Source organism: Mustela putorius, unplaced genomic scaffold (assembly GCF_011764305.1).
Source record: "Mustela putorius furo isolate JIRA1106 unplaced genomic scaffold, ASM1176430v1.1 tig00003845_pilon_pilon_pilon, whole genome shotgun sequence".
Lineage (NCBI taxonomy): Eukaryota > Metazoa > Chordata > Mammalia > Carnivora > Mustelidae > Mustela > Mustela putorius.
Genome location: NW_025421998.1, coordinates 45,124,584 through 45,151,083, shown reverse-complemented (window position 1 = coordinate 45,151,083; position 26,500 = coordinate 45,124,584). Strand labels below are relative to the sequence as shown.

The 26,500-nt window shown below is 37.9% G+C and overlaps 1 protein-coding gene across 1 annotated transcript in view; it reads right to left on the bottom strand.

Annotated features, from left to right (window-relative positions):
- SCIN (scinderin) overlaps positions 1-26,500 on the bottom strand; it is a 76,044-nt gene that overhangs the window by 29,633 nt on the left and 19,911 nt on the right. Inside the window, exons 4-5 of the mRNA XM_004743424.3 lie at positions 20,203-20,352; positions 1,778-1,870 (exon numbers count right to left, since the gene is read on the bottom strand). Of these exons, the coding sequence (XP_004743481.1) occupies positions 1,778-1,870; positions 20,203-20,352 (243 nt within the window). The remainder of the gene's footprint in view (positions 1-1,777; positions 1,871-20,202; positions 20,353-26,500) is intronic.

Genomic DNA, 26,500 nt, shown 5'->3' with positions numbered 1-26,500 from the left:
AATCAGTAGTCAAGCTGTGCAGCATTATGCTGGGGCTTGAATTCTGTTTTTTTATAAATTGTGTAGGTGACTGTTTCCCAGCTGTGTTCTGCAACTCCAATTAAATTTATTCACAGACCTGGTGTTTTACATATATGCAATACATTTTTTATCCACTAGAGGGAGGAATGATTCAGGATTAACATCTTCCCATTTTAAAACATTTCTTCAGTTGCTAATGCTGTCCAAGTGGGAGAATGGTTTTATTTGGTGATGTGGCATAAAATATATTTGTTAAGCTTTAAATGGGTTTGATAAGCAGTAGTGAAAAAAAAAGGTGCCATGAAATCTTTGTTTTTTAATTTTTATTTATTTATTTGAGAAAGAGAAGAAGAGAAAGCAGGAACACATGTCGGGGGAGGGGGCGGAAGGAAAGGGAAGACAGGATCCCAAGCAGACTCCGCACTGAGCTTACAGTCTGGTAGTCGTGCCCATCCCTTGACCCCGACCGAGATCATGACCTGAGCCCAAACCAAGAGTCCATGCTAAACTGTGCCACCAAGACACCCCCTCAAAGTCTTTAGAATAACAATTTCTGTGTAGTTTCTATTAAAATCATCAGTACTTAGCAGAAGTCATGACCACATTTTTTCCCTTGCCATCTAAGAAGAAAATAATTCACTTACTCCTTACAAAACACAACTTATTAGACACAAGTTAACAACTTGGTCTTCACTCAAAATCAGTTTCTGAGCTCAAAGTTATCTTAAAGCAGAAAATGTAACTCCTTCCTGTGGTGGCTGATGACTACTTAGTTCTTCAGTGAGATGAATGGTCTGCTCCAAATCATGCACTTGGAAAATTACAAGGGGACGGAACTCTTGCAGGATCCCTTTGACTATTCTCCTTAACTGGTGTATCTGTGGCTTCTGTTACCTCCACCAGCAATAAAATAATAAAATTCTGGAGTTCTAAGGAACCTGAATAATATTCTAAAGGAATCTGTCTCTTTTTTTTACAGATAAGAAAACCGAGACCCAGCATGGTCGTATCTTGCCCAAGGTCATCCAGTGGGCCATCACCAGAGAGGTGACATGGAACTATGTATCCAATGCCCAGGACAGGGTCGTTTTTACCCTGTTTCCTCCCAGCTGTTTGATTTGATAGCTTTGCCCTCCTGTAATAAAGAAAGCCTTCATTATGACTAAATAGGATATTTAAAATAACATGAAGATTTTATAGTTTATCAAAATTTTGGGGTGCCTGGGTGGCTCAGTTGTTAAGTGTCTGCCTTTGGCACAGGTCATGATCCCATGGTCCTGGGATCCAGCCCTGTATCAGGTTCTCTGCTCAGCAGAAAGCCTGCTTCTCCCTCTCCCACTGCTTCTGCTTGTATTCCCTCTCTTGCTGCCTCTCTCTCTCTCTGTCAAATAAATAAATAAAATCTTAAAAAAATTTTATAAGAAAATGCTTACTGAGTATTTTTATTCCACGAAGGAAACATTTTAAGAACATCATATATCAAAATCTATCGTTGCAAACTAGCATGGCAACACTATATCATTTTATTGAAGTTGTAGCAATAATTTCACTGATTTGACATTTTTAATAAAAATAACTAAAAATAATAAAAAGAGGAATTTTAATAAACATACTAGAGGAAAGAATGGATTCTACTGACACACTTGTCTTTGAGAGCATGGAGGATGATCAGCGGTAGCAGAGTCCCATCCAGAACATGTCTCCCGACTGCATCCTGTCTAGTGAAAACAATAGAACTCACTAACAGTGAACTCACCATGTAGAGTTTAGCCATTTTCCTGTTCGTTATGTCTGCTATGGTGTCATCGTCATCATTTCCATCCGGAAGCTCCGGCTTTGTCCCTAAAACCTGGAAAAAAGTGAACAGATAAAAGATAAAGACCTCTCATTAAAGGATGCAGAGTTTTTTTTTTTAAAAAAGTAAACTATCTTATATTTCTAAAGACATAAATTATAACATATTTGCAGTTAAAATGACCAGACTCAAACATTTCTCACCAATCATACTGCATCGGCCTTTGCTCATGGACCAAATGAATGAATTGACTGAAGTAAACAAACGCTGAGTTTGCTTATGATGTGAACTTCCAAGAAAGTAAAATCCTACACCTGAAAGCAGAGGTGTTCATATTACTGAAGACTAACGGGAATCAATTAAAATGTGAATTCTAAATTCACTTCTGTAAGAGATTTCTTCTTGTGACCTCTGCTTCTTAGGAGCAAACTGTAGGTTGAATTACAATAAATCTTGGATCAGTTGGCCGGTTAGCTCAGTTGGTTAGAGCGTGGTGCTAATAACAATAAATCTTGGATCAAATTACTACTTGAGGGGAGAGGACCATTATAATTAGATAAAGGGCAAATTCTGGAGTACATAATGCTACATTTCCTGCTGTATATTTGGCACTTAAAAGTGTCTGGAGCATGAGAGATGCTCATTAAGTAATTGTCAAATGAATAAATGAATGTATTTTTTGCATATATGATACAATGCAAAATTTAAGTATATAAAGCATTAATAAAAAGTACATTTGAACTTGCTTTGATTTTCTACACACTACAAGCACAAAAAAAATAGGTATACAAAGCAACTTTATTATTAAATTAATTGACACAAATATAGACTGTTAAGGACAGGAAAAAAATATAAACTTACTCTAAACAGTGTGACTTTTATAACAACATAAGCATAAATTCAAGTTTAGAAATGCAAAGAAGGTATTCACTTAGACTCAATAAATATTTCATATATAATGGAATTCCTTACAGAATGTGTTTTATTGCTCTCTACAAGACATTGTATGAAAATACATTCTGCCAAATACCAGGCAATAATAAAAATGTATATAAATTCTAATCCTTGTTCAAATAGGGCACTGCCTGGAGTTTCGAAGCACATTAAGGAAGTTATTTTCTCTGGGAACTTGCTCATCTTTTTATTGACACAGTGATCGATAAAACATTTTGATCATTGTACATACTGAATGATTATAGTACAGTTTTTCTTTTTTGCTAAAAGTAGGATCAAGACACAAATTAAAACACTTAGAATCAAAGGTGCTTTTTAAGAACACCTTTACTTAAAATCTTAAAAAAATAAATAAATAAAACAGCTTTACTGTGTTAGAAGTATGTGAATCTTTGAAGAGCAGGAAAAGCCTCCTTGTGTGCCCTTTTGTGATTCTTCTGTAACCAAGAGAGGAGTTTGGATCGACAATTTGGGTTGAGGACATATCTAGGACTTGGAAGTTTCCCAGGAGGCCAAGTGAGTCTGAGACTTGGAGCACACACTAACTTTTAATTTTCAGACAATTCCCATATGAGCCAAGTTTCTTATTTAGCCTCTCAAAGGGTTGTAGCACAGTTGGGAATTGAACCCATGGTATTTACCAGAAACAGGCTTACCTGCAGGGATAGGGGGATGCTGTATATTGTTAGATATCCCCAAGAATCATTTTAGTTTATTTTTTTAATTTTTTAAAAGATTTTATTTAGTTATTTGACAGAGAAAGATCACAAGTAGGCAGAGAGGCAGGCAGAGAGAGAGGAGGAAGCAGGCTCCCTGCTGAGCAGAGAGCCCGATGTGGGGCTCGATCCCAGGACCCTGAGATCATGACCCGAGCTGAAGGCAGAGGCTTTAACCCACTCACCCACCCAGGCGCCCCCCAAGAATCATTTTAAAATTTAGTACAACAACTAAGCATTTACCAAAAACCTCACTGGGGTATACAAATGAATTTCTAACCATCTTCCCAAATATGAAGGACTTTACATCTTGTTTAGAAAGAGGAAGATAACTAAACATGTTCTCTTTATCATCTATGCCATATATTTTGACCTTTGAAATAAACTACAAATACAGCTGTTCTTTTTTCTTTTTCTTTTTTTTTTTTTTACAAGTGGGATAATACCTATCAGTCATTTTAGGTTTTACAAGTGGGATAATACCTAAACAGTCATTTTAGGTTTGTCAAGTGATTAGCATTTAACTCATGTAATACTTGGTGTGTGAAAAAACATATATTTTGACAAGTTAAAGAGGAAGGGAGTGGCGCCTGGATGGCTCAGTTGGTTAAGGCGCTGCCTTTGATCCCAGGGTCCTGGGATGGGGCTCCCTGCTTACCAGGGAGCCTACTTCTCCTTCTGCCTCTACCTCTGCTCCTCCCTTGACTTGTGCTGTCTTTCTCTAAAATAAAGAAAATCTTTTAAAAAAATTAAATAAACTTTGGGGCACCTGAGTGGCTCAGTGGGTTAAGCCTCTGCCTTGGGCTCAGGTCATGGTCTCAGGGTCCTGGGATCGAGCCCCGCATCGGGCTCTCTGCTCAGCAGGGAACCTGCTTCCTCTCTCTCTGTCTGCCTGTCTGCCTACTTGTGATCTCTGTCTGTCAAATATAAACCAAAATCTTAAAATAATAATAATAATAATAAATAAATAAACTTTAAAGAGGAAGGGAAACAGAGAAGCCTTATCTGAGGATGTTTCTTAAAAATTTCATCTATTGTTCTAGCCAAGACCTGTCACTCAAGCTTGGGAGTCTCCCCACCCCTCCCCTTCCTTCAATTATTTTCTGTAAATTTCCACTTAAAAGTATCATCATCCTTTAACATGCTCCAAACTGAGCTTAACTTTCCATAAAACCAACCATTCTCAATTCTCCATTTGCGTCAGTGAATCTCTGTTCTATTCACCTGGACTTAAAATCAGGTCAGTTCTGAACACTGCCTGTCCTCCATATTGAATCTCCTACCCACTTGGTCATTAAATTCTACTTCTTTGTAATAATGTTTGGAGTCACCTTAACTCCCACCTTAGTGAAGTCCCTCATCACCTGAGCAATGGGTTACACCTGTTCCTGTCGGTTCCCTCTGCCTTCAGGCTCACCTCATTTTTTCATCCAGAAAGTTATCCTATACACTGGCTGGAAGGCCCCTCATTTTACTTTACTCCCAAATTTCAAGAACATGACTCCAGGAAAAAAGTCTTATGTCCTTTATCTGCACCAGTGACTTAAAAAGCTCTGTGTGCTCAAGCAACATCTGGGTAACCTGATAAAATAAACAATCTCAACAGCCAGCTATTAAGTCATTAGTTTTGGGGTGAGGCCCAGGGAACTGCATTCCAGATGATGCTGAATTGGCTGCTTATCGACAGAGCCAAAACTTGTGTATGGATTCCAAAGCCCCTTCAGAGCTGGATGTTACCGACACCTGCATTATTTCTCAGCATTCTCTACCATTCTCAGCATTCTCTTACCAAGCTGATGTTTTCAGTGTCCCTTGTGGGAGCCACACGCTTGCCTTCCCCAGGGCTCTCCCAAATGCTGTATGTAACTTCTACCTAGGTTGACTCTGTGTGGTAGAAGCAAAACTGAGCAATTATTCTTTGGTTGGCTCAGCTAATTATAATTAGCCCAGGAATAGTTACTGCTTATTGTGTGTCTGCTGTGAGTCACACACTGTGTCAGGAGCTTTGGGCATGTTTCATCTTAATAAGAGATCCCATGAGCTAGATACTGTTATCCTCATTTTACAGAAAAGCTCACTGATGCTCAAAGAGGAAAAGTGATTGTTCCACAAAACTGCTAAGTGTTGAGGCTTAAGTTATGTCACAGATCCCTTCAATGCCATAATTTCAATAATTTTTTAAAATTTTTCTATTTTTAATTTTTATTTTTTTAGAGAGAGAGAGAACGGGGGAGGAGAGAAGAGGTAGAGGCAGAAACAGAGAGAATCTTAAGCAGGCTCCATGCCCAGCATAGAACCTAACTCAGGTTTCAGTCTCATGACCTTGAGATCATGACCTGAGCTGAAATCAAGAGTTGGACACCTAACCAACTGAGCCACCCAGGCACTCCTCAGTCATTTTCAGAATAATTAGTTGCATACTTCCTTAAATCAAAGGAAACTAGGGAAGTTTTGGAAAGAGACAAAAGGATTCTTTCCAAGGATGGTGTCTAGGGGCTTCTTCTGGTGATCTGATACCATAAAGTTACTTTCTTTCCTTGTCTTTGTTTTCTAATTCAATAGAAGATTGATAGCAGCAAATGATTTTTGTCCACAGAGATGCAAAGGAATTTTGTCTGGTGGAGATGAAACTGATTTCTGCCCTGTGGAAGAGATCAGCTTTACATTTATCCACAAATTCATCTTAACACTGATCACCCATTCACTTGTCTGTTCTTTGGATTCTTCTTCAAACTAAGTACAATACCTTACTAGTTCTCTTATTTATTATTATTTTTTTTAAAGATTTTACTTATTTGCAAGAAAGAGAGACAGCACGAGCAGTGGAGATTGGCAGAAGCAGAGGGAGAAGCAGGCTCCCTCTGCAGGGAGCCTGATGTGCGTCTTGATCCCAGGACCCTGGGATCATGACCTGAGCCACCCAGGCTCCTCTTACTAGTTTTCTTATTAATGAATGACTTAAATAAAAATCTTTGATGTGGGTTATTTTATATTTGTATGAGACTCACGATTTTATTGGTTACTACCTTTTAACTAAAACTACCTTTTAACACCTAGTACCTGTCTTGTCTAAACCACATATATTGAAATTTGTTTACACATTTATGGTCTTTTTTAATGTATTACATACCTCCAGCTTACATTTCTCAAGTGCTACTATGTGCCATATTAGGGACTTCATAAATTTTGTTTAAAACATCCTTCCAGGGACACCTGGGTGGCTCAGTCAGTAAGTGTCTGATGCTTGCTTTCAGCTCAGGTCATCATCTCAGGGTCGTGAGATTGAGTGCTACATGGGGTTCTACCCTGAGAGTGGAACCTGCTTTGGGTTCTCACTCTCCTTCTCCTTCTGCAACCCTCCCCCCTTTGCATGAGCATGCTCTCTCTCAAAAAATTAAAATTAACAAAAACAAAAGATGCTTACATATCCCTGCTTACCAGACACTGGTCTAAGAACATTGGATTTATTAAGTCATTTCATCTTCACATCAGTGGGGCACTGTTATTATCCTATTTTATGCCTCAAGAAACAGACTAAGTAACTTGCCCACTGTCATGCAGGTTACAACAAATGACAAAGTCAGGATTTGAACTCTGGCTCCAGAGTGGGTGCCCTTATCTAGCCTGCTGTGCTGCTTCTGTGGGCACTTCAAAATGGTCTTCACAATTAATTGTTTAGGCCTGGTCTCTGGAGATAAAGCAGGAGGTGTTTTGCAACAACGATTGTAGAAGGACTCTCTTAGGTCTCCTTTTTTTTTTTTTTTTTTCTTAAGATTTTATTTATTTATTTGAGTGAGAGAGAGAGAGTGTGAGAGAGAGAAAGCACGAGAGCGGAAGGGTCAGAAAGAAGCAGGCTCCCCACTGAACAGCGAGCCCGATGTGGGATTTGATCCTTGGACTCCAGGATCATGACCTGAGTCAAAGGAAGACGTTCGGGACACCTGGGTGGCTCAGTGGGTTAAGCCACTGCCTTCGGCTAGGCTAGGGTCATGATCCCGGTGTCCCGGGATCGAGTCCCGCATCGGGCTCCTTGCTCGGCGGAGAGACTGCCTCTCTCTCTGCTTCTGCCTGCCTCTCTGCCTGCTTGTGTGCTTTCTCTCTCTTTCTGACAAATAAATAAATAAAATCTTAAAAAAAAAAAAAAAAAGATGTTCAACTGACCAAGCCACCCAGGCATCCCCAGTTCTCTGTTTCTGGTGAGAGCAATACTAGCATGTCTATGTGCAGCACACATGCTGGTTGATATGGTGATGACGTTCCTCCCTCCTCCCTCCACTGCTGTTCTCTCCAAATCCTCTCTCCACTCCCCATCCTAGCAGCTCTGCCCATGCTGTGGGCATCAAAGGCTGACAGAAGGAAGTTCTTCCATCGCATCAGGTGTTCTGTGAGCAAACAGCCCTTCAAACAAGATACGACAGTGTACAACCAACCTGAGAACGCGACGAAGGAATGTAAAATAAAGCAAAAAATAATTCTTTATCCATAAAATTGTTACAAGTTAGGAGACAACTGACAACATCCAATGCTGGGAAAGATTCTGTATTCTACTAAGAGCTCTCTGGTAAGAAGTAGGTAACAGAAATACAAGAAAGAGACCAATTATTAAACCCAGTAATTCCATTCCAGCGGTTTATTCCAAGGGAATAATTAAAATACATACAAAGAATCAACCTAATAAACACATCACAGCATTTTACAATCCTAAAAAACACAAACCACATAAATGCCCAACATGAAAGGGATTCATTCAATAAATTAGACTGTATCAATAGAATGGAAAACTACACAGATATTAAAGTATTATAAAGATTATGTGATGGTCAGGAATTAAATGTTTATAATATCTTAAGTATAAATTTAGCTTGCAAAGCATTATCTACTGTAGGAACTTATTCTTGTGAAAGCACAGAGATACATACACAAAAACAAAGATTAGGAAGGATTTAGTTATTTTTTCCTCAAAGGTGGAAATGTTTTTTTTCTCTATTGTGACTATGTATATTTTGTAAAATTTCAATAATAACAAACAGGTAGTTGGGGTACCTGGGTGGCTCAATCGTTAAGCATCTGCCTTGTTAAGCGTCTGTCTTCAGCTCAGGTCATGATCCTAGAGTCCTGGGATCGAGACCCTTGGAAAGCTTCCTGCTCAGGGTGTAGCCTGTTTCTCCCTCTGCCACTCCCCCTGCCATTCTCTCTCTCATTCTCTCTCTCTCTCTCTCTGTCAAATAAATAAATAAAATATTTAGGGAAAAAGAAAGGTATTTATCTTTAATAAATAAAATTGTAAACGTTTGTATTAAACAAAAACTACTATTTATTTTCTCTCCCCAATGGAAGAAACAGTTGGCATTTCATTACTTCAAATGCAGAAATTATAACTCCTTTTTAACTTACAATCTACCTTAGGCTTCTTCCTCAGACTTCCTCATTCGGTTCATCAAAGCATAGTAACTATTCTTGATGGATTCCTAAATGCTCTAGGCATTTTGATCAGAGAAAATTTCCTTAATGTAAAGACCTAGAAATGGCCACCAGTGACAAAGGGACCTTATTTTTTTCAGCTAAAAATTGAGTGATTCCAAAGGTCAGAGGTGTTATTTTGTTACAGGTGTGAAATGAGTAGAAAAATGGGAGCATCTCTTTCTTCTCTGTTTGCCGGTAACATAATGGAAATGTTTAACTACTGAAGACACTACTCTACATTAGAGAGGCTGGAAATTTGTGAAAGTATACTTTTGCTCTATGCCAAAGTAGACCTTCTGCTGTGCCATTCACTCTTTGCCTTCAACAGTTCAATTCAAAATAATTCAGAAGATACTTATATTAAACCATTATAGCAATTATACCAACTTGCTTTAGATTCACAGTCCCCTAGCTTCAGATTTTCCTGAGTTCTCATGACATGGGTCAAGACCATCCTTAGTGTTCTGTTTTTTTTCCCCGATGACCCACTGTGACTTTTTCTTTTAAAACGTAAATGGGCCTATGTGTAAATTTGTTTTAGAAAGGGCTGGTAAGTTAAGAAAAAAGTTGCTCTCTCTTCAAATCTTAACTTTCACATTTGCCCTGCCCTGCCTTTATTTATTTATGTTGAAACTTTTAGGCAGCCCCACCTCTTTGGAAAATGGAATTCCAATATTTACCGTTTTGCTCCCGTAAGATGCACTTTCTCTATTTTAACTTTCTATAGAAAAGTCAGGATGCTTGGACAATTTGCAGTAAGTATTCAGAGTGAATAGTAGGAAAAGAAAGGATAATACGTGTTCCGGAGTAAGGACAATATCCAACTCAAAACTCGAGATCACTGTGGATGAAAATGTTTCAAGTTAGTGACGAGTCCCCAGAGCATTTAATATAGTTGGTCTTGGGATGCCTGGGTGGCTCAGTGGGTTAAGCCTCTGCCTTCAGCTCAGGTCATGATCTCAGGGTCCTGGGATTAGCAGGGAGCCTGCTTCCACCTCTCTCTCTGCCTACCTCTCTGCCTGCTTGTGATCTCTGTCTTTGAAATAAATAAAATCTTTTAAAAAAAATAGAGGGTCTTGTATGCTTCTCAACTGTGATTTCGGCTTGACAGATCAGGAAAATGAGAATGAGAGAAGTTAGGAGTTCTGCCTGGGGTCTAAGTTTCATAAAGAGTAAAGCAAGATAATCACGTCAAATAATGGGCAGAAGACATGAACAAACACTTCTCCAAAGAAGACTTACAAATGGCTAATAGACACATGAAAAAATGTTCATCATCATCAGCCATCAGGGAGATTAAAATCAAAACCACATTGAGATACCACCTTATACCAGTTAGAATGGCCAAAATTAACAAGACAGTAAACATGTGTTGGGGAGGATGTGGAGAAAGGGGAACCCTCTTACACTGTTGGTGGGAATGCAAGTTGGTGCAGCCACTTTGGAAAACAGTGTGGAGATTCCTCAAAAAATTAAAAATAGAGCTACCTTGTGACCCTGCAATTGCACTACTGGGTATTTACCTCAAAGATACAGATGTAGTGAAAAAGAAGGGCCATCTGTACCCCAATGTTCATAGCAGCAATGGCCACAGTCGACAACTGTGGAAAGAGCCAAGATGCCCTTCAATGGATGAATGGATAAAGAAGATGTGGTCCATATATACAATGGAGAAGACATGAACAAACACTTCTCCAAAGAAGACTTCTCTGCTTCCATCAGAAAGGATGAATACCCAATCTTTGTATCAACATGGACAGGACTGGAAGAGATTATGCTGAGTGAAATAAGTCAAGCAGAGAGAGTCAAGTATTAGGTGGTTTCGCTTACTTGTAGAACATAAGGAATAACATGGAAGACATTAGGAGATGGAGAGGAGAAGGGAGTTGGGGGAAATCGGAGGGGGAGAAGAACCATGAAAGACTATGGACTCTGAGAAACAAACTGAGGGTTTTGGAGGGGAGAGGGTGGGGTGTTGGGTGAGCCTAGTGGTGGGTATTAAGGAGGGCACGTATTGCATGGAGCACTGGGTGCATAAACAAGAATGCTGGAACACTGAAAATAAAATAAGTGAAATGAAATAAAATAAAGTGGGAAAAAAAAGAGTAAAGCCAGGATGTAAACTCCAGGCCTCCCAACTCCTACTGAAGTGCTCCTCAAAGCAACGGAGTCACAGTCTTCTTAAGGTCATCACTCTAGTAGGCATGGCTGTTTCTATTCTCACCAGAAACAAAGGAAGCTCTCAGGTCCTAAGAGTTAACATTTTAATTACCTAGAAATTCTCCTGTCTTATTCCTTTCCCTAACTGGAAAAAAAAAAAAAGCCCACACAGTTAATTGTTAACATATGGTGAATAGATACAAATTATAAAGGCAAAATATAGCCTTGTTATGATATATTTTCTTTCTTCCAGGAATTTTATGGTTTAGGTCAGACAAATATTTGATAACAGGAAAGACATACAGAGATATAAAATTACAAGCAATTCTGAGAAAAGCTGTGACCCCATTTGGCTCGCTCCACCTAATCTTCCAACATTTGCTCTCCGGATCCCAGTGTGTGCTTCCCTGAGTTTGAAATACTTCTATCCTGTTACTGATAAGTCAAATAAAAAGGGTAATATGATATATCAAATAGTGGGTAAAGTTATTTTAGACTGAGAGAAAGCATGGGAAGTACATGTTTGGATAAAAGGATAAAGTGAATGACAAGTCTGCAAGAGAGGTTTGGTTATTTAATAATCTGGACTGCCCAATAGAATCTGTAACTGAAATATTCCTTATCCAATATGGTAGTCATTAGCTACCTCCAACTACTGAGCACCTGAAATGTGGCTACTGTAGCCAGGTAACTGGATTTTTATTTTATTTAATTTTAATTAATTTAAACAGCCATTTGTGTCTGACAATGCTGTGTTTGACATTGTAGCTCTAGCGGACTCAAAGAACGCTGTGACCTTGGAAAACTCACCATGATGCAGGTCTGTTCCTCAGTGTGACAGTAACCTCACAATAGGAGAGATTAGATTTAGAGTGTACAACTCACAAAAGTCAACTCCTGTTATTACAACATGGAGAGCAAATTGACTAGTTACAGAGTTCTGTTCTCAGAACTGTGGATGAAAATGTTTCAAGTTAGTGACGAGTCCCCAGAGCGTGTACAACTCACAAGAAAGCCAACTCCTAAGTTATTCTTACGTGGAGAGCAAATTGACTATACAATGGAAAGCAAACTTACAAGATACTATAACATGGAAAAAGGTAACTCACAAATTATTAAAATACATAAGCCAGAATGCCAATTTATTAAATTAGAGTAGTTATCTTAAGTAGCTATGTATTAGAACCATCTGGGGAGTTACAATAACAACTACTAAAGTCTGAGCCCAACTACTAAAATCTGAGCCCAAAATTCCAACTGAAGCCCTGGCATGGTGTATTTTCAAAGCCCTCTGGGCTTGGTTCTGTGATATATTCAAGTTTTTAGTGGCATCAGCTTTGTTAATCTAATCTGTTTCATCTATCTCAACCATCAAGACAAGTCTGCCAAGCATTTCTGATGTTCAAATAGCTTTGCAGGGAAACCTTCCCTGGACAAATGGTCATGGTCTGGGAGTCAGGAGGCTGCCCCAGAGCAAATCTCAGGTAAAGATTTTAGCCCACCTGTTCTTTCTGGAAATCATTAATTTTTCTTTTCTTTTCCTTCTTTCTTTTTCTCTTTTTTTTTTCTTTTTCTTCTTTTTGGTAAGACCACAAACCCATTTGGACATTTCTGTCTGATTAGTGCTTGAAGAGAGACTCCCATTGTTTGTCTCTGGAGTTTCTAATTAGTATGTTTCACAATGACCATCACCCCTTTCTTTTTGACAATCCTCATTTGGTAGGAACTGGCACTTTGAGTTGGATGGACCCACTCCTGAGTGACTTTGTGACTTTGTTTCTGCACTTAAAATGGTCTAATAATTAATGCCATTCACCCATCATGATGATTAAGTGAAATGATGTATATGAAGTGACTATCACCACACCAGACACGCCGTGAGAACGCCACAAAACTCAGGTCTCCTCCTTTCTCCATCCATATATACATTGAATGAAACCTGCCTTTCTTAAAGGGTCGTTCTCTCTCCTTGGTGTAACCTTGCCAGTCACCCCTCTGATTCATTGCATGATGATTTTACCACTGAGCTTCCTGCCATACACCTCCCTGTGGGCTTATATTTACTTATTCACTTACTACTTATTAAATAAGTTATTACTTGTTTATGTCTTGATCTAATGATGTCATTAAGCAGTCTCTATGTCTTGACCATGTATCCTTGTCAAAGTCTTTTATTTTAGATTTAAAACTACACTTGGAAGACAGATCGAAATATCCCTTTTCAAGCGAAACCAGAAGAATAGTCTCCTGTGCCTCAGCAAGGGAATCATAATGTTGAGAAGGAAAACAAGACAGAGTAATCTCTTCTATTCTTTGAAGTTTCTCCACAACTGAGGTATGTAGGATACCATTAGCCCTTGGTTATAAGGTGGATTCTCTGTTCTTCCTATGTGTTTCAATTCTCTCCCCCCATTTAGTCCTGTACACATGACCTTATCTTGGGGAGTCAGCACACATTAGCTACAGTTTATTTATCAGTAAGTTTGATGTATGGAGTGTCTATGATATATCAGCACCATAAGAAAGAGTTGGGCTATAATGATGAATAAATTAGCTGTGGCCCCTCTCTCAGTGAGCTAACTTTCAGGGCAGGGATGCTAAATAGGTTTGGCCTGTCCTTGCTAAGTGCCAGAAGCTCCTGGAGCAGTCTACAGGGAAAGATTCTGAGGTGGCTTCCAAATTTTGTGAGTCAGTCTAACATGACCCACCAGCTATCACACTCATAGGCAAGTAGAAGTGGCAAGACACACTGCATTTGTTTTCAACCCTAAATACATGAAAATAGCCTGTAAGAATTCTTAAATTCAGAGATGTGTAGAGAGTGTATCTTGTCTGGGGAGGATCACCCTCTTCCTCTCAAGACTGGCTCTCTATCATAATGCCTCTGGGCTTCTCCCCTCCTCACTTATTGCTTATTTTCACCAACTTTGGTGATTACCAGAGGAAAAACTACTATTGGCTGGTTGAGGGGAGGAATGAAGAAGAAACTGCCTTTCTTCTCCAAATTCTTCTTTAGAGGCAACAAGAAGACAGACCTACACAGAGCATCCGTACTCTGAGAACATGAGCTAAACAAACTTCCGGGAGTATTTTCTCATTGTCCCTTATCACCACATACACATATGCACATATTTACCCATATTTATTCCATTTTATCTCCTCTATCCCTTTAGAGAGAGGTAAATAAACCTGATTTATATATTCTCTTTAATCAGATTAAGCCAAGTTTTATGGCAAGAGAGTTGTGAAAGCTTCCTCTCCATCTATATAGTTCAGAATATTTCCCAACACCAATATTTAACCAAAAAACTCCAAAAAGCTTTCATATACTCTGAGGTTCTTGAAAAATATTTCCATACTTTTATACACACATTAAAAAATGCATTTTCCTGGGACGCCTGGGTGGCTCAGTTGTTTAAGCAGCTGCCTTCAGCTCAGGTCATGATCCCAGCGTCCTGGGATCAAGTCCCACATTGGGCTCCTTGCTCGGCGGGGAGCCTGCTTCTCCCTCTGTCTCTGCCTGCCATTCTGTCTGCCTGTGCTCGCTCTCACTCCTTCTCTCTCTCTGACAAATAAATAAAATCTTTAAAAAAAAATGTATTTTCCTTCCAAGAAAATGTCTTCCCAATTACCCTGTATACCCTCCATAGTAAGGGTGAAAGGTTTCGTGCTGACAGCAAGAGATGAAACAAAGGGACGAGCCAGGCTACTGAAGACAAACATTATGCCACTAAAGGTATTATGATAAGGAATACATAAAATAATATATAAAATACTACATAAAATATATAAAATAATACATAAAATACTTTGTCAAAAGTATGTGGCATAATTTTGGTAGTTCTAAAATAACTTTGCAGTGGATGGGATTCCCATCTCTCTGTATGTTTAACATGGTTCCTCTGTAATGAAGACTGCCCTGTGAATCACCATTCTCCCATTCCTACTCTCCCTTGAGCAAGTTAGGCAGCCTCTCCATGACTTACTTCCTTCATCCATAAAGTAAGGATATAGAGATCCCATTGGTGCTCCACTCATTCCAACTTGTTACCTCAGAGATCATCTGTAAGATAATTTCTTAAAGGTCAAAGACTTTTGCTCTCTGATGGTATTATCTGGCCACTGAGCTATACTGCATCCATACACAAGGAAGGCTGGAATTCTGGGACGTTAACCCCCAATGAGTGACCCTCAACCAATGAAAGATGGGAATTATTGGCTAAATCCTGCAGCAATGTCAAGTGCCTGTGGGCTGATTCTGAAGGGTGATTCATACAGTTTTCATAGGGTCCCTCTGGGACTAAGCCCCAGTTCCCCACAGCAGAAAATGACTTATCAACAATAAGCGTCACTTTACTCCTACTTGCTGCTTCCAGGATCATCTTCCAAAGAACCACCTGCCCCCAAGTCCTTGTATAGAGTTGGCTTTTGGAGGAACACAAACCAATACAGGGGGTAACAGATGTATCCTCTTCCTGGGGCTGTGGTGAGAACTAAATGAGCTCATTTTTGTAAAGCCCACAAAAGAATGCCAGTCACATGGTAGGCATTGGATGTTTGCCATGATGGTGGCAAAAAAAAAAAAAAAAAAAGGTCTAGATGATGAAATTTTGGGGTTAATGACAAGAAGTACTTGTATGGGGGTGCCTGGGTGGCTCAGTGGGTTAAAGCCTCTGCCTTCGGCTCAGGTCATGATCCCAGGGTCCTGGGATCGAGCCCCAATCGGACTCTCTGCTCAGCAGGGAGCCTGCTTCCCTTCCTTTCTCTCTGCCTGCCTCTCTGCCTGCTTGTGATCTCTGTCAAATAAATAAATAAAATCTTAAAAAAAAAAAAGTACTTGTATGATGTAAAGAAAGTGCAGCTAGAAAGATTAAGGAACACATAGAAAATTCAACCTGCCAGGGAGCCACTTGCCTTTAAACCCTGCAGAACAGCAAGATGAGAGAAATTAAGTCATCATGAAGCAACAGAGCTCCATGACAGCGAATATCACAGCAACTGGTATTTAATTGTAGTGCATATGCTCCTTGCTTTGAGGTGGTTTTTGATTAACCTGTTTGTCTTGTCCACATGCACTCTGTCAGTCTTCATTAAAATCTATATTCAGTTTGGTTTGCTTTTCAGTTGCCAGCATTCATTGATATTGAGCACTGATAGTTAATTTCTCCACCATGCCTGGCACAGGACTTCATTTCCCTGTATATTTGCATGGCTCATTTGTTTGTATGCAGGTACTTAAATATTTTAATATTTTGTTAACAGTATGCTAGTACTTTTTTCCCTGATTACTAGAATGTTATACCCAGAGCTGAGGATTGCCTCTGGGTTTCCCCTGGAAATATACTATATTTACCTCAATGAGCCATGCTTTCCTGACAAAGTCACTTTAAAGTCCTTTTTACAGATAAATATGTATATGCATAGTTATACAGATTACATATGTAGTATACATACATATGTGTGCACATATATAGTGGGATAAGATGAAATTGTCCTAAAATAGCTGAAAGAAAATATACTCTTACTGTTAGTTTTTTATTGTACAGTATCACTAATATTATAAAAAGCATGAGGAATAATATAAAGAAAATGTAACCTGGCATTCTAGTTTTATATTTTTATTAGTTTATCAAAGCCAGTATGGACTTTGTGGGGACAAAGATCTATCCTTCTATATAGTCCATCTGTCTTAGAACTGTACTATCTTATTTACAAGGCTTATCACACTATTCCCTCACTTCAGGCACAAATTAAAGGAAAAACTGCCTCATTCAGACACAACTGCCAAGTGATATTAATTTAGGCTCATTAAATAAAAGTGATACCTTGATCAATATGGTCGCAAGTCTTTGTGCTGAACTTTGGTATGACAAATTGGAATATTATTTGAAATATTATATTGCAGCATATGGTTAACTATACTGTTACTGTATTTCTTATCTTTGTTCAGAATATTTCAACTTCCTGGGGCTCCTGGGTGGTTCAGACAGTAGAGCATCCAATTACTGGTTTTGGCTCAGGTCATGATCTCAGGGTCCATATCAAGCCCCACATCAGGCTCCATGCTCAGCTGGGGTCACCTTGAGATTCTCTCTCTCCCTCTCCCCCTCCCCCTACTCATGCACGCATGTGTGCAGGCTCTCTTTCTCAAATAAATGAATCTTAAAAACAAGAATATTTCAGCTTCCCCCCACCGGATGAACTGGCAAGGAACAAAATGTATACCTGAATGAAATCATGTCCCTTATCTCTATCACTAATATTTTATTTTTTTAAAAGATTTTATTTATTTGACAGAAATCACAAGTAGGCAGAGAGGTAGGCAGAGAGGGGGAAGCAGGCTCCCTACTGAGCAGAGTCAGATGCGGGGCTCGATCCCAAGACCCTGAGATCATGACCTGAACCGAAGGCAGAGGCTTAACCCACTGAGCCAGGTGGGTGGGTCACCCAGGTGACCCTCTATCAATAATATTTTTAAACTGAAGTTATATTTTACAATTTTCTTCTTCATTTGCATTTTCTTTTTAACTTTAACAGTGTAATGTATTAATTAAAGTATTAATTTACTGCTTAATCTTTTTTTCTCTCAAAGCTCTAAATGAAATCCAATAAGCAAGCAAATGTATACACACACAGTTGGGGCCTTCAGGCTGTGCCTTCACTTCCTGGTACAGAATACAGACTCCCTGGCAATTAAACACGGAAACTGCCTAAGAGACAAGGTTGGATCACTGATTGCTGGAAACCAAAGGGACCACAGAAGCCACTCTGTCTAACCCTGCACTTTACAAATGAGGAACCAGAAACAACAGAGGTTAAGGGACTTCCTGAGGACCCAAGATGACAGAAGAGAAGCTAGTCTGATGCCTACCAGAGCACCCCCTTTACTACTCCACCAGAACGAATCTTGATCCTGAGTCCACTCTTTGCAAAAGACTCATTATTAAAATGAGACATTATAATCAATTAGAAACACATCTTATTTATAGATTTTTGCTTCCAAATATGAGATCTGGAAGACTTAAATGGTGATTACATATCTAGAACATAGGTCTTGAAAGAATATTAAAAGTTCAAGAAATTGTTTTGAATAGTTTTCAAAGTCTAATTTATTAGCAGTGTTATTACAACTATTGAAAACTCAGTTAATCCCTGATTTTACTTTGTTTTTCTTTTAGTTGGCCTTTTTTTCCTGATCACAAAAGGAAAACATGTGTAACAATAAAAAAAATAATAAAAGGAATACACGTCTATTATAATACATTTTGAAAACGCAAGGACAAATAAAGAAAAAAAGAACAAGGAGCCATATCCCAAGAGTCGAAGACAATATTGGTAATATTGGCAATGTTTCAGCATATCTTTCCCAGGTATATATGTATATACAAATATATAGCTATATACCTAAATATAAACATATATTAAGATATATATACAGTATAGGGGCGCCTGGGTGGCTCAGTGGGTTAAAGCCTCTGCCTTCGGCTCAGGTCATGATCCCAGGGTGCTGGGATCAAGCCCCACATTGGGCTTTCTGCTCAGCAGGGAGCCTGCTTCCTTCTCTCTCTCTGCCTACCTGTGATCTCTGTCAAATAAATAAATAAAATTTTAAAAAATGAAAAAAAAAGATATTACAGTATATAAAATTTTATATCCTGCCTTTTCTCTTAGTATTTGACTATGAACATTTTCCCACTGAATAAAAGTCATTTCTAAAACATTACTAACATGAAAGTCTGTGTTTAGTAGTTATTAAAATAATAAAGTTTAAAGACATTATGACAATAAAATTATCCCATATAATTTTTGTTCACTGGACTATGTAGGCTATTACTGCATTAAGTAACTCTAATGCATGGAAATTGCTCTAAATCAAAATTATTAAAAACATGTTTATAAGACAGTTGTTAGAAAAACTTGAGTGCAAGGATGCTTGGGTGGCTTGTTGGTCAAGCATCTGCTTTCAGCTCAGGTCACGATCTTAGGGGTTCCTTGCTCAGCGGGGAGTCTGTTTCTCCCTCTCCCTCTGCCTATACCCAACCTGCTTGTGCACTCTTTCTCTCTCTGTAACTCCAACACATAAATAAAATACTAAAAAAAAAAAAAAGAAAAGAAAAGAAAAACTGGAGTGTAGATAGCTAAAGTCACTGAGGAAAATGTGTATTCTCCCAAGAAATGAAAACTCACAGATACCACCTGCTACTATTAAACACAGAAAGATTCAAAATGATATTATTATAACAGTAAATTTTCACAGGGTTCTGCAAAGTCATGAGAGAATAAACATTGGTACAAACATTTAGTGCCTGACATACCACTGTAGTTCAGTAAATACTGTGGAATGAACATATGGAAATCAATGTATCAACATGTCAAGACACCTGAATATGATTATGCCCTTAACTCATAATCTTTTTTTTCTTAACATAATCTTAAGGGAAAATATAAAATATGCACACTGAGGCACTTGCTGCTGTTTTTTTAAAGGGGAAAAACTGGTGGCAACTAAATGTCCAAGAGTGCTATAATTGTTAAGTAAATAACAAAGATATAAAGAGCTGTGAAGATAATTTTCAAATTAATTCAACAAGTATACTAAAATCACAGGGGTCTTGCTGAGAATTGAAATATATAAAATATTGGTGTATTCATTCTCTTAATATAAGATTTTATTTCATTCTTTTATTAGAGTAATGAATGCTAAAAATTGCATCACAGCATTATCACAGCATTAAGCAATATATATTCAGAATCCCATATGAATAAACTATTATTTTCCTTCCAAAATATATTATTATAGTCAAGGTCAAAGTGTTACCCATCTGACTGCCTACACCACAGAAGATGGAGTCAGAGCTTCCTCTGGTGGGCATACCAGTGGTGAAAGAAAAGAGAACTGACTTTCTATTTTCTCTATATCATGACTTTGATAACCTTGATGTTTCCCCTTACCTAATCTTAGCCTAGGCCCAGTATTAGGGAATTTGTTAAAAGTAACACACACAGACAGATAGACAGACAGACAGACACACACACACACACACACCCCACTGACAGTGGTAAACCTTTAAAAAACAGCTCAAGTCACAATACCTTTCTGAGCTCTGATGGCTCACTTCCTTCTTCCACCACAATCAGTTGAGATCTTCCTTTTCTCTCATTGTCCCGAATGCCAATGGCAACCTGGCTTGCCTTCAGACGCTCGTATTTGTTGCAGGAGGAACCACACCACTGGTAAATTTCCTAAAAGAAAGAGACAGATCTTTTGACCCAGAAACATGTGGAGGACATTTAGTCCTGTTGTAATACTCACTGTTAGTATTAGGGAAAAAACAAAAAGATATAAAAAATAAAATGAAAGTTATCTATTGTTGCGGTACATATAATTTTATATGCGTACACCTCATTCTGTATCGGTTGCTTTCAGTTAGCATTATGAAGTAACCATTTTTTACACATGGAAAATATAATTATATATCTCACCATTCTTTGTGTGTATCCATTAATTACAATTTATGAAAGTATACTTGTATGTTTTACCTAAGTTTAAAATAATAATTTGACCCTATTTCAGAAAGGTAGTAAAGAATCTGTCACAGTAATGTGCTCTTGATGATTATAAAAATTCATCTAATGCTTTTGGCAATTTAATGAATCTTATCAAAAGCCATAAAAAGAATTAAAACCTTTGACCCAGTGATATCACTATCTGGAATTCATTTTAATAAGTTATTCATAAAGATTAGGGAGAAACCACATATACAAGGAGTTTTATTGCTGTATAATTATACTAGTGAGACATTGGGAAGATATTAAATATTCTATAATAGGATAATAGTATATATATTTATGATACAGAGAAAAAACAGATAATATCAAAGTTATATTTTAACAGACATTTATGACAGTTCAATGTATTCTAAAATCAATAGATTATATTAGCTGTCATTTAGATTAAAATAGTGTATATTTTAGACAATATCAGAAGATATAGATACAAATGTAAACTAATAATAAAATATCATTTTCTCCATTTAATGTGGTTTTAATGAAAGAAAGAAAAATGTAATGGCACCTATGCTTGGCAGGGAAATAGGAATGAGCATTGTCATTTTTTATTTGGGTTGCATAAACTGATACAGGCTTTCTGAGGGAAATTTGGTTTCGTATCAAAAAATTACATGTGCTTTTAGGATCAGGAAATTCAACTTCTGGGAATCTATCCTACGGAGGTATTCAAACATGGTTTATAAAAACAGAGAAAGAGAACAGAAACCCCACAAATGTCCATCAGTAGGGGGATGGCTATGTAAATGTTATATGGAGATTTCAGACTGTTCTTTAATGCATAAAAACTGAGAAAAGTGTTTAAATACCAACAGAGAAAATCATTCAAAGTATACCCTCAAAAATAAAATAAAGTCACAGGATAATACAGTTCCATTTAAGTGGGAGCAGGAACAAAATCTCCGTTTCTGTATTTGCGAAGAAAGAGTTTTAAAGATATCCAGTTTCAACAGATGGAGAGAGGCATGTATACGCAGGAAGAAAACCTTCAATTTTTATCTAACTTAATAGTTTTTTTCTCTCTCTTTTTTTAATGTCACATGTATTAAGTGCCTGTGATGAGCTAAACGTTGGGAATAAGAGAAAGCTGGCAAGGACAGATGACGTGTAGACAACAAATGCTAATAATGTATTTGTACTACACTTGTTTTCAAAATGGTTCCACATGGAGTTTGTGCACAGTCCATTTTGGAGAGGTGATTAACGCATTGGCTAAGTGTGAAGGAAACAGACCCAGCTGCAACTTACCAGCTATACAACCTTGTGTTTGCAGTACTTAAAAGAGCATGTCATGTCTGTCAAATAAATAAATAATATATATATTTTTTAAAGGGGGCACCTAGGTGTCTAAGTAGGTTAAGCCTCTGCCTTCAGCTCAGGTCATGATCCCGGTGTCCTGGGATGGAGCCCCACAAGGGCGGGGGACTGGTCCCTGCTCAGCGGGGAGCCTGCTTCCTCCTCTCTCCCTCTCTCTCTCTCTCTGCCTGCCTCTCTGCCTACTTGTGATCTCTGTCAAATAAATAAATCCTTTAAGAAAACAAAATAAAATAAAAGAGCACATCAATTAGCAAGAGCAAGATAAAAGAGCACCCAGCATCCACAGAAGCCACAGAAGAGAAAATGGCTCTTTTCTCTGAAGCTAAAATATTTCCAGTCCAGAGTCATTACTTTATTCACGAATGTTTACTGATTGCCTAAAATGGGCTCTCTTCCTGGCCCTTGACACCCAGTTTTGAATTACACAGGCCTGGGGGAGACTCTGACCCCTCACCCCATCCCTAGGTTCCTGATGCAATTATTCCATATTCCTCTTCAAGAATAAAATATACGTTTTAGCAATTGGAGTCTTTATAAGAAGAAAAATAAAAAAGACTATGCCTTGTAACTCCTTTCACTCTAGACTCTGAACCAGTCTGTGCAATGAAGGGGTAATATCTTTTCTGTTTTTAAAAGAATGGTGCACTGCTGTTGTTTCCTCTCTAATTTCTTTTTTTACGTCTGGGCATCCGAAGAGGAGACTCACATTTGGAATCCATTTGAATACTATGCCCAGGTCAGCAATTCCAAAGAGTGAAAACAAATGGTGCCCAACCATTCATCCATACCTATCACCATGCATTAAAACCAGGTGGTGGTGTTGGGCGCCTGGGTGGCTCAGCTGGTTAAACAACTGCCTTCGGCTCAGGTCATGATCCTGGAGTCTCGGGGTCATGCTCACCGGGAAGTCTGCTTCTCCCTCTGATCCTCACCCCCCACCCTCCACTCTCTCTCTCAAATAAACAAATAGATAGATAAATAAAATCTTAAAAAAATAATGAAATCAGGTAGTGGCATTGAAAGGTGATTAAAAACAAACAAACAAACAAACAGACAGGAACCTGAGCACTTGCAAAGGATCTGCAACATCTAATGACCCAGTGCAGCCAAGTGTGCTTCTCTGCTCAGTACCCCTAGGCTCTTGGCTCAGGTTTCTTTCCCATCTTATCCCATGAGATTCTGCCTATGATTCTTTTCTCAGTGGGTCTGAGAAAGCAAACTTCTAATATCTATGTTATAGTGAAATACAGGAACTGGATCAGATTAGATCTCTAGATTTCTCAGACTTACTCGTAACTTACATGACTGATTTGCTGTGCATTTATCTAATCGTCCAACAGATGTCTGTGTTCTCCCTAACCTAGTTGTGTAAGTGACTTCTCATCGACTTCAAAGAGATTATATAAAATCACACTTATATTTTATTAGCTTCTGTTAAGCATTATGCTAGCTTGGTCAAATGCGTTTAGAAGAGAATTGCAGATAATAATTTGATGAACATAATTATTATTTAATGTAGAATTTTACAGTAGTCCATGGATCCCCAAATATTTTCTATGACATGACCTTGGGTTGGGAGTTTTTATGTGCAGTATCAGTTCACAGATAAATTTAGTTATAGAAAATATTCCTCACCATTACAGATGGACCTCAGTTTCTACTTTAAAAATGGCAAAAAGAACAAAGCTGGAGATACCCCAATCCATGATTTCAAGATAAACTACTAAGCTACAGTAATCAAAATGAATGAGGTGCAGAAGTAGACACATAGAACAGAACAGAGAGCCCAGAAATAAACTTATGCTTATATAGTCAATTAGTCTATGACAAAAGGGGCAAGAATATGCACGGGGGAAAACATAGTCTCTTCAACATGTTAGGAAAACTGGACCACTGCATGCAAAAGTGTAGAACTGGACAACTTTCTTATACCATACACAAAACTGAACTCAAAATAGATTAGAGACCTAAATGTAAGACCTGAAACCGTTATATTCCTAAAGGAAATCACAGGGGGGATCCTCTTGGACATCAGCCTTAGTAATACTTTTCTAAATATGTCTCTTCAGGCAAGGGGGAGAAAAAGCAAAAATGAACAACTGGGACCACATCAGACTAAATAGCTTCTGCACAGTGAAGAAAACTAGCACAAAATGAAAAGACAAATACATGATTTCACTTAAATTTATCTAAATCTTAAAAAAAGAAAGAAAGAAAGAAAAAAATCCAGAACTAAACAAATACCAGAACTACAATCAGAAATACAGAGAACAAATTAGTGGTTGTCAGAGGGGAGAGGCATGGATGAAATAGGTGAAGGAAATTAAGAGGTACAAACGTCCAGGTATAATGAAGTCACAGGAATGAAAAGTACAACATAGGGAATATACTCATTAACATTGTAATACATGTTGTATGGCGACAGAAGGTAACTACACCTATCGTGGTGAGCACTGTACAATGTACGGAGTCCTCAAATCACTATGCTGTACACCTGAAACTAATATAACATTGTATGTCAACTACACTTCAATAACAAAAATTTTTAAATAGCAAAAAACACATCTAGGAAATGCTCATAAAAATAAACTGTTTGGAAGTAAAATTTTCCTTTTTAACTCAAAGATGACCCAGTCACTAAAAAAGGTGTTAAAGAAAGTTTCTTATTGGGGGGTGCCTGGGTGGCTCAGTGGGTTAAGCCTCTGCCTTCGGCTCAGGTCATGATCTCTGGGTCCTAGGATTGAGCCCCGCATCAGGCTCTCTGCTCAGCAGGGAGCCTGCTTCCTCCTCTCTCTCTGCTTGCCTCTTTGCTTACTTGTGATCTCTGTCTGTCAAATAGCTAAAGTCTTAAAAAGAAAGTTTCTTATTGGGCATGAAAATTAATGCTTTGTGCTATGCTTACTCTTTTATTATTTTCAGTTAATTTTGTGTTATTCTTTCTATAAAACTGACATATTATCTTATTTCCTAGACTTAATTTTCAGTGGTGAATTCAGATAAGAAATACAATAAAAAATGGACTTTAATTATAAATTGCCCAAAGCCAGAATTGTTTAAAGATTAATATTAATTTAAAAAACCCTCTTTTTTCAAGGCTACTTAAGTTTTTCTGCAAATATATTTCATTCAATCATGGCAGCAACACATTAAAACGTGCTTTGGATTTTAAATAGAAAATCTGTTTAGATTTTAAACAGAATTTAAGCATGTCAGTTAGGACATCTCATTTTAACAAAGCTCTACTGTGCTAAATAAATGTGTATAGTACTATTAATAAGCTGCACTACCAACACTTACTCTATTCAGAGGTAGCTGGGTAAGACCACTTCTTTGCTCTGTGCACAAGGAAACTCTGTGCTCCATTGGCCCTGTGCTTGAAAAACGCTCCCATAATTCAACTTACCCTGTTTTTTGGAGGGAGTGAACTAAAAAAAAACCAAGAACACGACACAGAGCTAAAAAAAAAAAAAAATACCCGAATTGGTGTAACAGGTGATGCATACTATTACAACAACAAGAAAAAAAGTAAAATTTAAAATAGTAAAACATAAGTTGTTTTATTTATGATACTTTGATGGAATTAAATAAAAATTCTTTGGTAAAGCTGATTTAAGCAGTTGAGACCCTGAAAATGATAAAACAAACATGGTTTCAGAGGCAACTATTTACACTCTAAGATTCTAAAGAATTTAACAATTCAACACTAAATGTTATACTTCTTTGGGGGAAGGGACATAAAACCCCCTGTCAATATGGAAGGATCGATTCAATTCAGAATGAAATGCACTTAAATTTTGGCCAAAATTTGCTGATGTACAAATTGCCCATGAACAACCTGTAGTTGAAGTTTGTCCAATTATAATTAACTCTGAATACACAAACTAGGAAAGGAAAACAAAATTACTCTGGATAACTGGAAAAGTAAATGAGGGAGTAAAGACAACAGTTACGGGCAATCTGTTTGGACCACCAATAAGGGAGTGAGTGGTATTTATGGAAACAACCATACTGGGGACAGACTAGAGGTTTCTAAAATTTCCTTTAAACTACATGGTCAGAGTTAACAAGTAAAACATCAAAGTACAGCCAAACCTCCTTTGGGGGCAGGAAATAAGAGGAGAAATAAAACAATGCTCAACGATGCCCTTGAAGGGAAGCAAGATTTCAGAAGCTGAGTTTAAAGGAACAGTCAGAACAGCCCATGTGATGTTGACTCATAACATGTGCAAAGAATTCAGCATAAACTTGTTACTCTTTTGTCCTTTGCTCAGTTGTTTATTCTAAATACATCTACAGTTTTATGAAAGCATAAGAGAGGCCAGACCTCTTGCTCTCCCTTGCCTCTGCTGGCTTTATTTTTACTGTGCTTACTTTTCCCTTAGATTGAGTTAACAAAATATAAAAAAAAGCGCGTTCAGATATCCTCTTTGCCTGAGGCTCTCTAATCATAACTTAAACACCATAAATGACTTGTGAGATACCTCTAGGAATCTACCTTTTCCTATTT